The following is a 14,516-nucleotide window of genomic DNA, read 5'->3' as shown; positions in this document are numbered from 1 at the left end:
AACAAATTTTGGGTGTTTTATACAATTTTCATAGCAATTGAAAACATTTTTATAATGGTTTCAAAACCAAAAAGTAAACGTTGACATGAGCCCGTCTGGGATTCACTCAACATGCTCTGAGCTTAACTATTAGTCCAAATACCTCATCATATTTGTTTTTTTTCTTTAACTCAAAAATGAGGTTTAATGTCATATAAATAAGTTTTTTCTTTTTTAGATTAGATTCACTTTAGAAATACAGTCTACGTCCAGCCAGAAGTGCAAAAAAAAGTGCATAAAAGTGCAATGCGATATACATTTATTGATCATGAAGGAAAAAAAGTGCAAAAAAAAATTGTTGGGTCTTTGTAAATCATAGTGTGGTCTAGGCCTACTCTATCTGTAAAGTGTCCTGAGATAACTTCTGTTGTGATTTGACTTTATAAATAAAATAGAATTCACATGAAACCCCCCCCCAGGTTATTTTTGTTCTTTGACCTTCTGAGGTCTTTTTAAATTCACCTTTTAAGGATATTTGTAAATTAGGGGTGTGCAAAAAAATCGATTCATATTCGAATTGCGATTCAAGCTCTACCGATTCAAAATCGATTCATAGAATTCCAAAATTCGATTCTTATTTTAAATTGTAGGTCTACTGCATAGGAATCGTTTTTGAATTGTGACATTTTCTGAATCGTGCACCCCTATAGTATATAACCTGATTCTCATGTGTTTCATATCAAAACGTTGAGAACAAACTCAGCTTTCTGTCTAGTGACACCCAAAATTGGTCCAGAGCAACATGTAAAGAGATAGTTTGGCCCTGAAGCAGAAAAGTTCATGTTTGCTTTTAGAAATTTCCTCAAATCTCTTGTGAAAACAAACCTACATTAAATTGTTTGGTCCTTGAAATTAATTTACAAAAGTATTGGGCTCACAAAAGTAGTGTAATATATGAATACAATAGTAAATAAATGTCTAAAATGAAGAAAATAAATGATAAAAAGCAGATATAGAAACTAAACTTCAAACCACAGAGATTCAGAGAGCCCAACACACAGACTTTTTTGCAGTCTGGTATCGGCACACAGACAAATATTGTAGGCATTTCATTTACTTTAGTCATCACACATTTCTAATGTATGATTTAGGCTACGTTCAGACTGCAGGCAAAAGTGGCCCAAATCTTTTTTTTGGGGTCAAGTGACCAGGTCAACACTCAAATCTTGCCCAGATCTGATTTTTTCAAATCAGATTTAGACCACTTCCCTATGTGGTCCTGAATCAGACTGTGATGCGACTTTTACGTCAATCTACATTGATATTTGTCACAATGATGCGCCGGCAGGAGTTAGCCCTAGACACAGACAGTAACATTAAAAACTAGACTAGGCCTACACAATGGAGAACAGTGATGGAGCAAGTCAATGGAGGGAGAGGGAGGTGTTAGACCTAATTAGTGTACGGGGCAGATACTTCAATTTGTAATGAATTTGCAGCCATAACCCCGCAAAAGGCCAAAATAGCCAATTTGGCTCTCTTTCTCTTCATTCTCCTCCTCCTCAGCACCTGCTCATTAATGTTACGGCTGCCATTATACAAACATTTTGAAATAAAAGCGAAAATGCTTCCTTCCTCCATAACCTCCCTAACTTTAGTGCAACAGCGTGCTGCGTCTGATGTCATTGGTATTGTTCTTTTGCGCATGCAGGTCAGTTCAAAACCACAAACCGCACGGCTGCACGGTGGCCCAGTGGTTAGTGCTGTGGCCTCACAGCAAGAAGGAAGCTGGGTTCGAATCCAGGCCTTTCTGTGTGGAGTTTGCATGTTCTCCCCGTGTCTGTGTGGATTTTCTCTGGGTTCTCCAGTTTCCCCCACCACCAAAAATATGTTCCCCTCTTTAACTAGCTGGTGTGTGGTGAGCGTTCTGGCGTCGTAAGGCGTTGTATGGCTGCCGTGCATCACCCAGTGCTACCAGATCACCCAGATGCTACACATCAGTGGTGTTAGAGAGCAGTCCCCACCCCTCATCTCCCCAAAAAAGCACTTTGAGTGTCTATGATAAAGCACTATATAAATGTAATAAAATAAACAGTTCACACTGGAATCTGATATAGGCCACGTTTTAAAAGGTCATGTGAACAGCCAAACAAAAAAATCGGATCTGAGCAAAAATGCCGAATTAAGAACGTAGCCTTATGTGAGAGTAACAACTTACATTTACACACTCACACACAACCAGCCTATATGCAAACAAACACTATGTATGTCTTTTTTAGCATACAGAGCGGGGAAGTGGGACCCGATCACAAGTGGTTACTAAAGCCGCATTTAGACAACTACTGCCAGGTGTGAACACAGAACAGATGTTACAACCAGGTCAAAATACAGCATGGTAAACCAGAACAGGAAGGAAGGATGGGAGGGTGGGAGGGAGGGGCGGTAGGAAAAAGGAATTAGGAAAGAAGCTAAAGAGGAAAGGAAATATGTGCTCAACACATAGACTGTGTCTCTGTCTCATCCAGGGAGGTAAACCGGACCTGAACACGGCCCTGCCTATCAGACAGACAGCGTCCATCTTTAAACAGCCCGTTACCAAAGTTACCAATCACCCCGGCAACAAGGTGAAGACAGACCTGCAGAGAGCTAGTGAGCAGCCCAGACAGGTGAGAGGCTGGCTGACACACAGCACACACACACACACACACACACACACACCCGCACGCACGCACACACACAGCACACACACACACACACACACACACACACACACACGGCACGCACACATACACGGCACACACACACGGCATGCACACACACACGGCATGCACACACACACAAGAAATGCGCACACACACACGGCACGCAAACAGCGCACACACACACACACACACACAGCACACACACATACACGGGACGTACACACACACACACACACACACGGCACGCACAGACACACACACGGCATGCACACACACACAGCACGCACACACACACAGCACACAAACATACATGGCACGCACACACACACACAGCACAGACACACACACACACACACACACGGAACGCACACAGCACACACACAACACACACACACAGGCACGCACAGCATACACGCACGCACACACACACACATGCACGCACACAGCACACACACAACACGCATGGCACGCACAGCACACACGCACGCACACAGCACGCACACACTCACACACACGGCACGCACACAGCTCACACACAGACACACACACACATACACATACACAAACGGCACACACACACACACGGCACGCACAGCACATACACACACACACACACACAGCACGCACACACACACAAACAGCACACACACAGCACGAACACACGCAGACACACACACACATACACATACACAAACGCACACACCACGAGAACACAGCCAATAACAACACACACACACACACACACAGCACCACACAAACAACACAAACAGCACACACACAGCACGAACACACGCAGACACACACACACACGCATACAAACACACACACAGCACACACACACAGCACGCACACACACACACACACACACCTACTCGTTCTTGCGACCACTAGAGGGTGCTAAGGTGTCATGGGAAAAGCAACATGACACACACACACACACACACACATACACACACACACACACACACACACACAGAGGGATTTAAAGATGGTGTAATGACATGCAGATGAGGAGAAAATGGGAGAGGAAGAGGAATGAAAATGTAGAATAAGAGGAGAGAGAAAAATGAGAAGCGAGAAGATGGGAGGAGGAGGAAGTTGGATGTTGTGAAGGAGGAAGAAACAGATGGACACACACACGGTATGCACACAGACAGTACAGGCCAAAAGTTTGGACACACCTTATCATTCAATGTGTTTCTTTATTTTCATGACTATTTACATTGTAGATTCTCACTGAAGGCATCAAAACTATGAATGAACCAGTGTTGTATAAAGTACTAGAAAGCAATACTTGAGTAAAAGTACAAGTATCGTACTAGAAAAAGACTTTGGTAGAAGTGAAAGTTACCTTTTAGAATATTACTTAAGTAAAAGTCTTAAAGTATCTGATATATATTGTACTTAAGTATCAAAAGTAATTTTCTGATATTTAATTTACTTAAGTATTTGAAGTAAAAAGTAAAGTTTTTTTTTAAAGCAAGCGGTTAGAACTTTTATTTTTATACTTCTTATAGTAAAGCATAAAGCATATTCAGGGTGCCCATATCTTCTTAATCTCACTCATCAAATCAAAATCACATTCTTTTCTAGGACTTTTCAGGCATAATTCTCTTAAGTTCAAAGAACAAACAGCAGATTTTTAGAGGTGACATCAACGTACAGAAACATTTCTTGCAACACGGGTGTATGACGTTACAGCCCGGTCTCATGGAAGTTTGTGTAAATGTGACTTTATTTGAATCTATTGATACGTGTTCACGGAGACGTTTTTGTCGGTTTTTACGTGGTGGACAACACGAAAATGTAAAGTACTGTATTTCAATGGGAAGCATATTTTGTGGCCACAGAACGAAATGGTAGGGAGTGATATAAAAAGCCGAAAATCCACGTAGGGAGGTTGGTCGGGGTGGTGGATGGGTCAAACAACACAGGACTTTCACCCGGCGAAGGGATCGGCCCCGCTGCAGCCCTTTGTTTCCAGGGGATGGCGCCCCACGTGGTGCGCTTTGTCCCGCGCATGTTACTGTGGCACATCTCCGGCGTTTGAGCTCTTTCCCCGCTTAAGGCCTCTTCCCCGTAAGTTTTTCCTAAACCCAACCTCCGCCATCCCGATATTGTGGGCGTCCCCCGCGGGTCGCTTCTCGCGAGGCCGCCTCGCAGGTCAGCTCGCTCGGCGCCTCCCCGGCTTATGGAGGGCCCTTCGCCGCCTCCGCCACCTCATCCAGCGGGTCCCGAAGCGGCCGGCCGGCCCCCGGCTTATGGAGCGACCTCTTCCCCAAGAAAATAACGTGACAGTTACACGTAAAAAACGAGAAAAACGTCTCCGTGAACACGTATCAATAGATTAAGAATAACGTGGACATTTACACGAACTGCCGTGAGACCGGGTTGGACGTTATCTTCACCACTACCCTGTTCAGCAAGTTCACCACTATCGTCGGGGTGGTCGCAGGGCTCAACATAAAAATCCCCACTGGCCCCCGGGGCCAGTAGATCAGAGTTTTGCTGGCCCCTTCTACATTTTTACTGGCCCTGAAAGAAATATCATAGGTGAAAAAAAGTGATAGAAAAAAAAAAAAAAAAAAAAAAAAAAAAAAAAAGGCGACTGGAAAAATGTTCCACGCCATCCAGCCACGCCTCCATACCAATGCTACAATTATTCGCAATTTATTTACCAACTCCAGCCCTATAAAAAAATGATCTCAATTAGTCCTGTAATGCCTAATTTGAAATAAGAAATTCTGTTGCTAAATAATACAACCGGCAACATCGTCAAGAATGAAGAACGCGCCGTTCACGCGGCATATTAATTAGCCACGGTATTTGTTTTGGTCTTAAAATACATCCATAGGTTTACCGCTACAGCGGAGAGGTGGCTCGCTTTAGACAGCAGCTACGTTTACAAGAGTTTGTCCAAAGTTCAAGATTGGTTGCAAATTAAGACAAACAGTTAGACTACAAACTACATCTTCATTTTAGCTCGTTTGTAAAGTCGCTGTTTGCAGAGTAGAGCTGTGTTTGCACAAGCGGGGACGAGAGTGGACAGCGCGACAGATCAGACTGAGATATGGTTTCTAAGCGTGTTTCTGCCTGTAGAACAGGTACGCGGGTTATTGATAAGTATTGACTCTTTAATCATGGAGGTTTTATTGTAGGCTACCTACTTACAGTAACGAGTGTAGCGTTCATCTGCGCCATCGGGCGTAAATAATCCTCGGTAACGTTTCCAGTCAGTAGGCTACATGTGCTGCGTGAAGTAAGGCACACACCAGTGACTGTGGCTGCAACCAGCCCGACATACGTTTTTACTGGCCCCGGGCCATCGGGCCATTGCTTATGTCGAGCCTGGTCGTCTACAATAATGGGAGGTCCTCCAGTAGGTGCTCCAGTAGGTGCTCATGCTTCCATGGCGGTTTCAGTTGTGCGTCCTCCTCCTCCTTTAGCAACAAACAAGCGCTGAAATAGATGCCGCTGGCGTATGGAGCCGCGTGAACGCAATCTAGGAGCAGTGATTCGCCAAACCTCCCTTATTGCAGTCGCACACATTTCTTCTAATTTTATTTTTTAGTAACGAGTAACGAAGACGCTTAGTGGAAATATAACGGAGTAAAAGTATACATTTTATCTAGGAAATGTAGTGGAGTAAAGTTGACATAAATTTAAATAGCGAAGTAAAGTACAGATACGTGAAATTTCTACTTAAGTACAGTAACGAAGTATTTGTACTCCGTTACATTACAACACTGGAATGAACACATATGGAATTATGTACTTAACAAAAAAGTGTGAAATAACTGAAAACATGTCTTATATTTTAGATTCTTCAAAGTAGCCACCCTTTGCTTTTTTTTGATAACTCTGCAAACCCTTGGTGTTCTCTCAATGAGCTTCATGAGGTAGTCACCTGAAATGGTTTTACCTTCACAGGTGTGCTTTGTCAGGGTTAATTAGTGGAATTATTTCCCTTATTAATAAAAAAGCAAAGGGTGGCTACTTTGAAGAATCTAAAATATAAGACATGTTTTCAGTTATTTCACACTTTTTTGTTAAGTACATAATTCCATATGTGTTAATTCATAGTTTTGATGCCTTCAGTGAGAATCTACAATGTAAATAGTCATGAAAATAAAAAGGAAACGCATTGAATGAGAAGGCGTGTCCAAACTTTTGGCCTGTACTGTACACACACACACATGGCATGCACACACACACACACACGGCACGCACACACACACACACACACACACGGCATGCACACCACACACACACACGCACACACACACACACGGCACGCACACACGGCACTCACACACACACGCACGCATACGCAATACCAACAAAACAACACACACACACACGGCATGCACATAGCACACACACACATGCACGCACACAGCACACACACACACACACAAAGGGCACGCACACAGCACGCACACACACACACACACACACACACGGCACGCACACAGCTCACACACAGACACACATATACAAGCGGCATGCACATAGCACACACACACACACACACAAACAGCAGGCACACATACAACACACACACACCCACACGGCACGCACACAGCACACACACACAACACACACGGCACGCACATAGCACACACAGCACACACACACAGCACACACACACAACACACACGGCACGCACATAGCACACACAGCACACACATACGCACACAGCGCACAGACACACAGCACACACACGCACGCACACACAGGGCACGCGCACAGCACACACACACACACACACACACACACACACATACACACACATACTCGTTCTTGTGTCACCATGGTAATGTCTGAGGGCGAGGTCAGGCTGCCTGTGACACAAGAGACACTGTAAGAAACCAGGTTGTCATGGTGACTGCGACCACTAGAGGGTGCTAAGGTGTCACGGGAAAAGCAACATGAGACACACACATACACACACACAGAGGGATTTAAATATGGTGTAATGACAAGCAGACAAGGACAAAATGGGAGAGGAAGAGGAATGAAAATGTAGAATAAGAGGAGAGAGAAAAATGAGAAGCAAGAAGATGGGAGGAGGAAGTTGGATGTTGTGAAGGAGGAAGAAACAGATCGAGGGAGTAATGAAAGAAGCAAAATCCCCAAAAATAAAGTTAACATGTGAGTAAGCTATGAGTTATAGTTCTCAGGTTAGATTTCCTGCAAGTATATTGTGTATTGTTGGGATCCTTGTGTGATTTGGGTTGTGTAGGGCAGGATCAGCAGTAAAGGTGTTGTGGTTGTCTTTTATTCCGCTGTTCATTACTGCAGAGTAAAAGCCTTCCAGTGGTTGCCATTGGAAATCTCTTAAAGTGTTCATATTATACTCATTTTCAGGTTCATAATTGTATTTTGAGGTTGTAGCAGAATAGATTTACATGGTTTAATTTTCAAAAAACACCATATTTTTTGTCATACTGCACATTGCTGCAGCTCCTCTTTTCACCCTGTGTTGATTTTGTAGCCATTCCTGCTACAGAAAGAAAAACACTGCTACAAACACGAAAGAACTACTTCCATGTCCTGGTCGCAGGCAATCCACGTCCGTGCTGCACTTGTTGAAGAGCCCCTTTTTTAGAAGAAGTCTCCCGGCTAATCCTGCCTTGTACAGACTGTTGGAGAAACAGCTAGCTGATGTGGTATTAGCTAAAGTGGTTAGCACACACCAAATGTTTCGGCCGATGACGTCGAAAGCCGTGCAGATTTTGACCAGCTCACCCCGGAGACTGAAGGCAGGACACATTCAGAAACCGTATCTCACTCAAAACAGCATGGATGTTTTTTTTTTCCAAGTTTGTATACGTGTGGAAGCACCAGAGACACAAAATAACACCCCAAATCCCCCCAAAAGTGATTTTTTTCATAATATGGGCACTTTAATGTGAAGCGGCAACAGGAGGTGTTTGGCATTAACAGTATCATAACACAGCAGCAGACTCCAGCTCGCGCCAGGAGCCCATCAGAAAACATTGAGTATGTTTACATGCACACTAATAGTCCACTATTATTGCAAATATGACAGTATTCCGAATTTGATAGGGGTCATATAAACAGCATATTCTGTTTGGATATTCTGAATAAGGCTTGTTTCTTAATATAGCATTTTCAGATAAAAACATGTGGGATATTACGGTATTATTCTGGTTTTAGAAGCATTCTTTGGAAATGTACACAGCGCATCTCAATTTGGGATTTTACTGCAGTTTGTGACGGTTTACGGCCTCCTGCCTGTATACGGCTTATGGTCAGCTCAGTGCGTTGCTATGGTTGCTGAACACAAACCAACCAGCCAACAGTTTGCAGGGCTGCGGTAGAAACGCATGCCTAGAGCTGTAACAATTCCAAATTTTGCATTTTCCAGCAAGGTAGTTGAAGGAATGAAAGAAGGGACGCTGTGTTCACACGGTCAAAACGAGATCTCAACCGGTGGAAAACTTTGGGAAAACCAGAGCAACGCTAGTTGATAGATTAAACTTTTCCCGTATCCGGTCGGCAAAATTCCGAACACATCTTCCTTTTTTAAGAATGACTTCATTGGCGTTCTTTGTTCTTTTCTCAAAGAAAAGCTGAACTCCAAGTCTTCCAGAGTCGCGGCCAAAGCCGATTCCAAAGACCGCTGTTCGCCAGCAGCAGCAGCCATCTTCTTTGTTTTTAAGTAGCAGGGAATTCACGCGGAGCCGTCACAACTCTGCCATCGTTATGTTAAGCCCGCCCACTGACTCTATACACAAAGTGATTGGCCCGGCTAGAGTTTGGCTTTCCAGTTCGCAAGCCAACGGAGAGTTGCTTGACGACCCTGGCTGCAAATTGCATTTGCTGCCGCTAGGGTGCGTCTAGATTTCTAGGCTAGTAAGCGGGAATATTAGTAGAATATTCATTTTCATTAGCCATGTAAACAGCTTAGTCGGGATACTGTCTTTTTTTGGAATAAGGTAACATCGGAATAATATGAGCATGTAAACGTAGTCAATGAGGCTGATATAAAGGAAACTAAACTGAAACTACAAAGATCCTACAGTCTAGAGATGTCTGACACCGATACCAGTATCAGAAAAAACCTCCAATACTGCCTAAGATGCTGGTATTGGTATCGGCAAGTACCGGAGTTTATGCACCGATCCGATACCACATAATTTAGCCCCGAAGGAAATCTACTTTAAAGTAGTTTATTCATGGTCTTTTCCTGTTATGACTAGACAAACTAGATAATAAAATAAAGTTTGATGGCGTTCGTTGTTTGTGTTTGTTCATGTTTCACAAAATGTTTAACCCATAGCAATCCTACCACATCCATACAGGGTTAGTAGTATACAGCTGTTAAAACATAATCAAATATATGACACACTGGTATCGGATCAGTACTTGGTATCGGCCGATACGCAAGTTCAGGTATCGGGTAAAAAAAACGGTAACACTTTACTTGAAAGTATCGACATAATCGTGACATGACACTGTCATAACTATGACATGACACTGTCATGAACGTGTCATAAACGTTATAAACAAGTCATAAACGTTTGTGACTTCCGTCATTAAGTGTCATTCGGTTTTTGTCATGACAAGTTGACATTGTTTGGGTTGTCTTGATTATGACAACTTGACATTAATCAAAGTGACATTACCAGAAGTTGTCTTGGTCATAACAAGTTGACATTAAATTAGTTTTGGATGTCTTTGTAATGACAACTTGACAGTAAACAGGATGACATTATGTCAAATTGTCATGACAAAGACATCTTCTGGTAATGTCATCCTGGTTAATGTCAAGTTGTCATTACAAAGACATCCCAAACTATTTAATGTCAACTTGTCATGACAAAGACAACTTCTGTGTCATCTTCATTCTGTTGTCATAATCAAGACAACCCAAACAATGTCAACTTGTCATGACAAAAACCGAAAGACTTAATGACAGAAGTCATAAATGTTTATGACTTGTTTATAACATTTATGACACATTCAGTGTCATGTCATAGTAATGACAGTATCATGTCATGATTACGTCCATACCTTCAAGTAAAGTGTTACCAAAAAAACTATGAAAAAAGCTACAAATACATTGAATATGGGTTAATAAATTCCGCCTAAGACTACAGTCCACAGTAGATATTCAACTGTTTCTGCCGTCTGTCTGCCTGCAGCTGTTTTGGGAGAGGAGGTTGAAAGGTCTGCGGTCATCAGACATCACAGAGGAAGTGCTGCGGACCATGGACCTGCCCAAAGGCCTGCAGAGTAAGTCGCCATCATGAAGATGAACACACACCCCCTGCTCCAGTCCGGACTCTCTGACCTCTGACCTCTCTCTCTCTCCCTGCAGGTGTCGGTCCAGACTCCAGCGATGACACTCTTCTGTCGGCCATCGCCAGCGCTCTGCACATGAGCTCTGCTCCGATAACGGGACAGACGTCCGTGGCTGCCGAGAAGAACCCGGCCATCTGGCTGAATACGTCCCAGCCTCTCTGCAAGGCCTTCGCCGTCACTGACGAACACATCCGGTGAGACACACGGTCTTCATGTTTTCTTTTGTCCCATACTAGTCATTATTTTGTTTGGTTACAAGGTAACCTTGGTTCTCTGAGTGAAGAGACTATCTCTCCAGGGCAAGGCCGCTCGGATGCCATTCCAATAAATGTAAACAGTAAACCCGTGCACACCTGGGCCGCTTATTTCTTTTCAGTGGCTAGAGCTGACAGAGGAGATAGCAGTTCATTTTCACATTCACAACATAACACAAACACATATGGACCTAACAGATTTCAAAAAATGCAAGTAAAAACGGTTTTGTGTGGTAGGGCACCTTTAAAGAGATATCCACGTCAACTGCCGTAGTGGGTCAGTTACCCATACATATGGATATGTAACTCTGTGGGGAGATAGTCTCGATTAGAGCTGTCAATCTTCCTCTATAATACCATTTGAATTCCATTTGATATTTTTTAAAATATTCAAATAATATTTGAATATTTAATGCTCAATTGCAGCCTGTTAAATAATATGTGCTACACTACTCCGGCTTATGCATTGTCAATGCCACTATAAGCATGTGGTGGTTGTTACACATTCTGTCCACTAGAGGGACTTCCAACATTAGCCTGGCCTTGAGGAGTCCTGCACGCAACTTTGTTTACACTCATTTTCCACCACGAGCACACAGCGACAAACACAAATCAACAGAGAACTCTATAATGAAACATTATCTAACAAGTGTAGTGAAGCGACTCTGTTGTAAAGGCTACACGGTGCTCCGTTAGCACGATGACATCATGTTAAAAAGCACAGCTGAAACGATTTGTCATAAACTAGGTAAGTAACAAACAATGCTAATGACATTAATAACCAAGCCAAATAATGCTGCCTCTACTATTTTAGTGATTTATAAGCAACCTGTTTCTTGCAGATTGTCTTGTTACTGAGAATACAGCTGTTAGAAGGTAATATATGAAGTCAAAGCTAACTCTGACAGCTGTAGGGCAGCTAACATAAACTTTAGCTGTCTCCATGAAGCTCCCAGCTAAGCTAACGTTACTATAATAGCTAACTATTGTTAACATAAGCACTTTGGCTCGGTGGATGTTGATTTTAAAGTCATGTTAAAATGATTTCCCGTCCTTACGATTTCCAGCCGCAGCCTGTCACTTCCCCCTGTACTAACTTTACTCTGTACATAACGTTAGATCCGTAATGTTGTTCTAACGTACAGTACGTAACGTTAGCTTAGACCTCACAATGCCTTGTGTTTCTCACTCCCTCTAAGTTATTGTTCATAAGACGTGACATGAGTGACACATGCGGGTAGGCCAAGGTGAGAAGAGGGAGATTAGCCACGTTAGCCAACATATTCATAAAAAACAGTCACATTCGAATAGTAATTTCAGCATTAGAATAGTATTGATTTTTTTTACAATTCGAATTATATTTGACTTTTGGTATTCATTCCAATAGCCCTAGTCTTGACACGATAGCTATCCACTGTTACATTTGTACAACTGTTTGTTGTAACTTCAACACTCAATTCACTAGAGCTGGTACGATATGCTTTGGTCCCGATTTGATTCTTTCACCACACATGGGTGCCGATTCGATTTGTATTGCGATTTTCATTTATTGTGATTCTTATTGCAATTTGATAATATTGAGTATTGCGATTTGCTTTTCCTTCTTTCCCAAAGACAAAAGTTGAATAATACACTTTTAGAGACAATATATCATGAGACATTTCAAAAATTGTTTTCTAAGAAGAATGCACATCACATGTCAGTCAGTCAGTCTGACATTTATTTCATTTGTGAAGGAGAACATGACATGGGTTTTCTGCATTTTCTGCTTTCGCTCAGTTTTGCTGGAAAGAGATATGATGTAGTCGGCGTCAGCAGTACTGTATAAACAGAAAAAAATGTGAAACCATTAAGTAGTGTCCAATTGCCTCAACTTGAGTTTGAATTTGTACTCTTTCCTAGTGTCATAACTCAGTCAAATCTGAACATACACATTACACATATCATCATCTGAACATGATATCATAGATGCAGCATGACTCCATCCATCCATCTTCGTCCGATTATCTGGGGTCGGGTCGCGGGGGCAGCAGTTCCAGCAGGGGACCCCGAACGTCCCTTTCCTGAGCCACATTAACCAGCTCTGACTGGGGGATCCCGAGGCGTTCCCAGGCCAGGGTGGAGATATAATCCCCTCCACCTAGTCCTGGGTCTTCCCCGATGCCTGGAACACCCTAGGGAGGCGCCCAGAGGGCTCGACTGGCTTTCGATGCAAAGGAGCAGCGGCTCTACTGCGAGTTCCTCACGGATGACCGGATCAGCATGACTTTCTGATGATAACTTTGAAGCCTGTCACGATCCATCCATAAATCTGCTTAGCATTACTAGAAAAAAAGACACTACTCCCGAACTTGCCTGAGAATCATCATGGTTTTAACTTTTCTCTTTAGGATCTCAGTAATACAGTAATAGTTATCTGCATCGATGGGTACATTGCAATCTGGAGCTACTAATAGCTAATTTGGCATTCTTGTAACAGTGCCAATTTGATGATAAGTTAGCTAATGGGGTTCCAGCTGCTGCCCCTTGGCACTCTTTGGATATAGAAAGATAGAAGATGGATAGAGAAGGTAGAAACTACTGATTTAGTTTTTTTTTCCTCTATACGTATTTCTTTGTACATGAAAGAATGTAGCTGGGTTTTTTTTAAGGGTTATTTATTCAGCAGCAACTGTATGTTTCCTACTTGACATTCTTACTGTCAACCTTGATCCTTTGCAATGTGTGTTGTGATTTGGGGAAATCTTCATTCATAAGTATTCATGCTGATACATTCCATGATGTTGCATCAGATGTCTTTGGAGCTCCTACTTTCTTAAACTTTTATCCTGTTAAGGTGAGACTATGTAACTTTTGAAAGATTTATTGACCCAGTATTTTTCAATTCAATTCAGAACACAGGGAGTTTGCTGCCCAGGCTGTACTTGGTCTGGTATGGCCATTAGCTTACGGTAGCTAATGTTAGGGTTAATGTTAGCAAACTTTAGATGGATATTGTTTTGTAATAGCACGTGTCCACTGTCAGCGTCATTTCCACGCGTCCCATTCATTTCTATGGGAGCAGCTGTGCAATGCATTCTGATTGCGTCGCGGGGACATTGGAGAAGCAGGGCTTCGGGTCGCCCGCTCCTTATTTGCATAAAGTCGAATCCAGGCTACTTTATGCAAATGAGGAGCGGGCAGCTTGAAGCCTCTCAAAAGCTCATGGAACATCTTTTAAACTAACCGTCGTCAAACTGAAATGAAG

General features: G+C 42.8%; 1 protein-coding gene across 4 annotated transcripts in view; it reads left to right on the top strand.

Moving 5' to 3' along the window:
* mbd2 (methyl-CpG binding domain protein 2) overlaps positions 1-14,516 on the top strand; it is a 78,265-nt gene that overhangs the window by 36,247 nt on the left and 27,502 nt on the right. For 3 of the 4 annotated variants that reach the window (XM_039780657.1, XM_039780656.1, XM_039780658.1), the window contains 3 exons: positions 2,505-2,645; positions 10,856-10,946; positions 11,032-11,209. In XM_039780657.1, coding sequence (XP_039636591.1) covers positions 2,505-2,645; positions 10,856-10,946; positions 11,032-11,209 — 410 coding nt within the window. The remainder of the gene's footprint in view (positions 1-2,504; positions 2,646-10,855; positions 10,947-11,031; positions 11,210-14,516) is intronic. The other variant, XM_039780659.1, reaches the window with a different exon arrangement.

This window comes from Perca fluviatilis, chromosome 17 (assembly GCF_010015445.1).
Source record: "Perca fluviatilis chromosome 17, GENO_Pfluv_1.0, whole genome shotgun sequence".
NCBI lineage: Eukaryota > Metazoa > Chordata > Actinopteri > Perciformes > Percidae > Perca > Perca fluviatilis.
The sequence above is the reverse complement of the archived record's forward strand: the minus strand, read 5'-3'. Positions and strand labels throughout refer to the sequence as shown.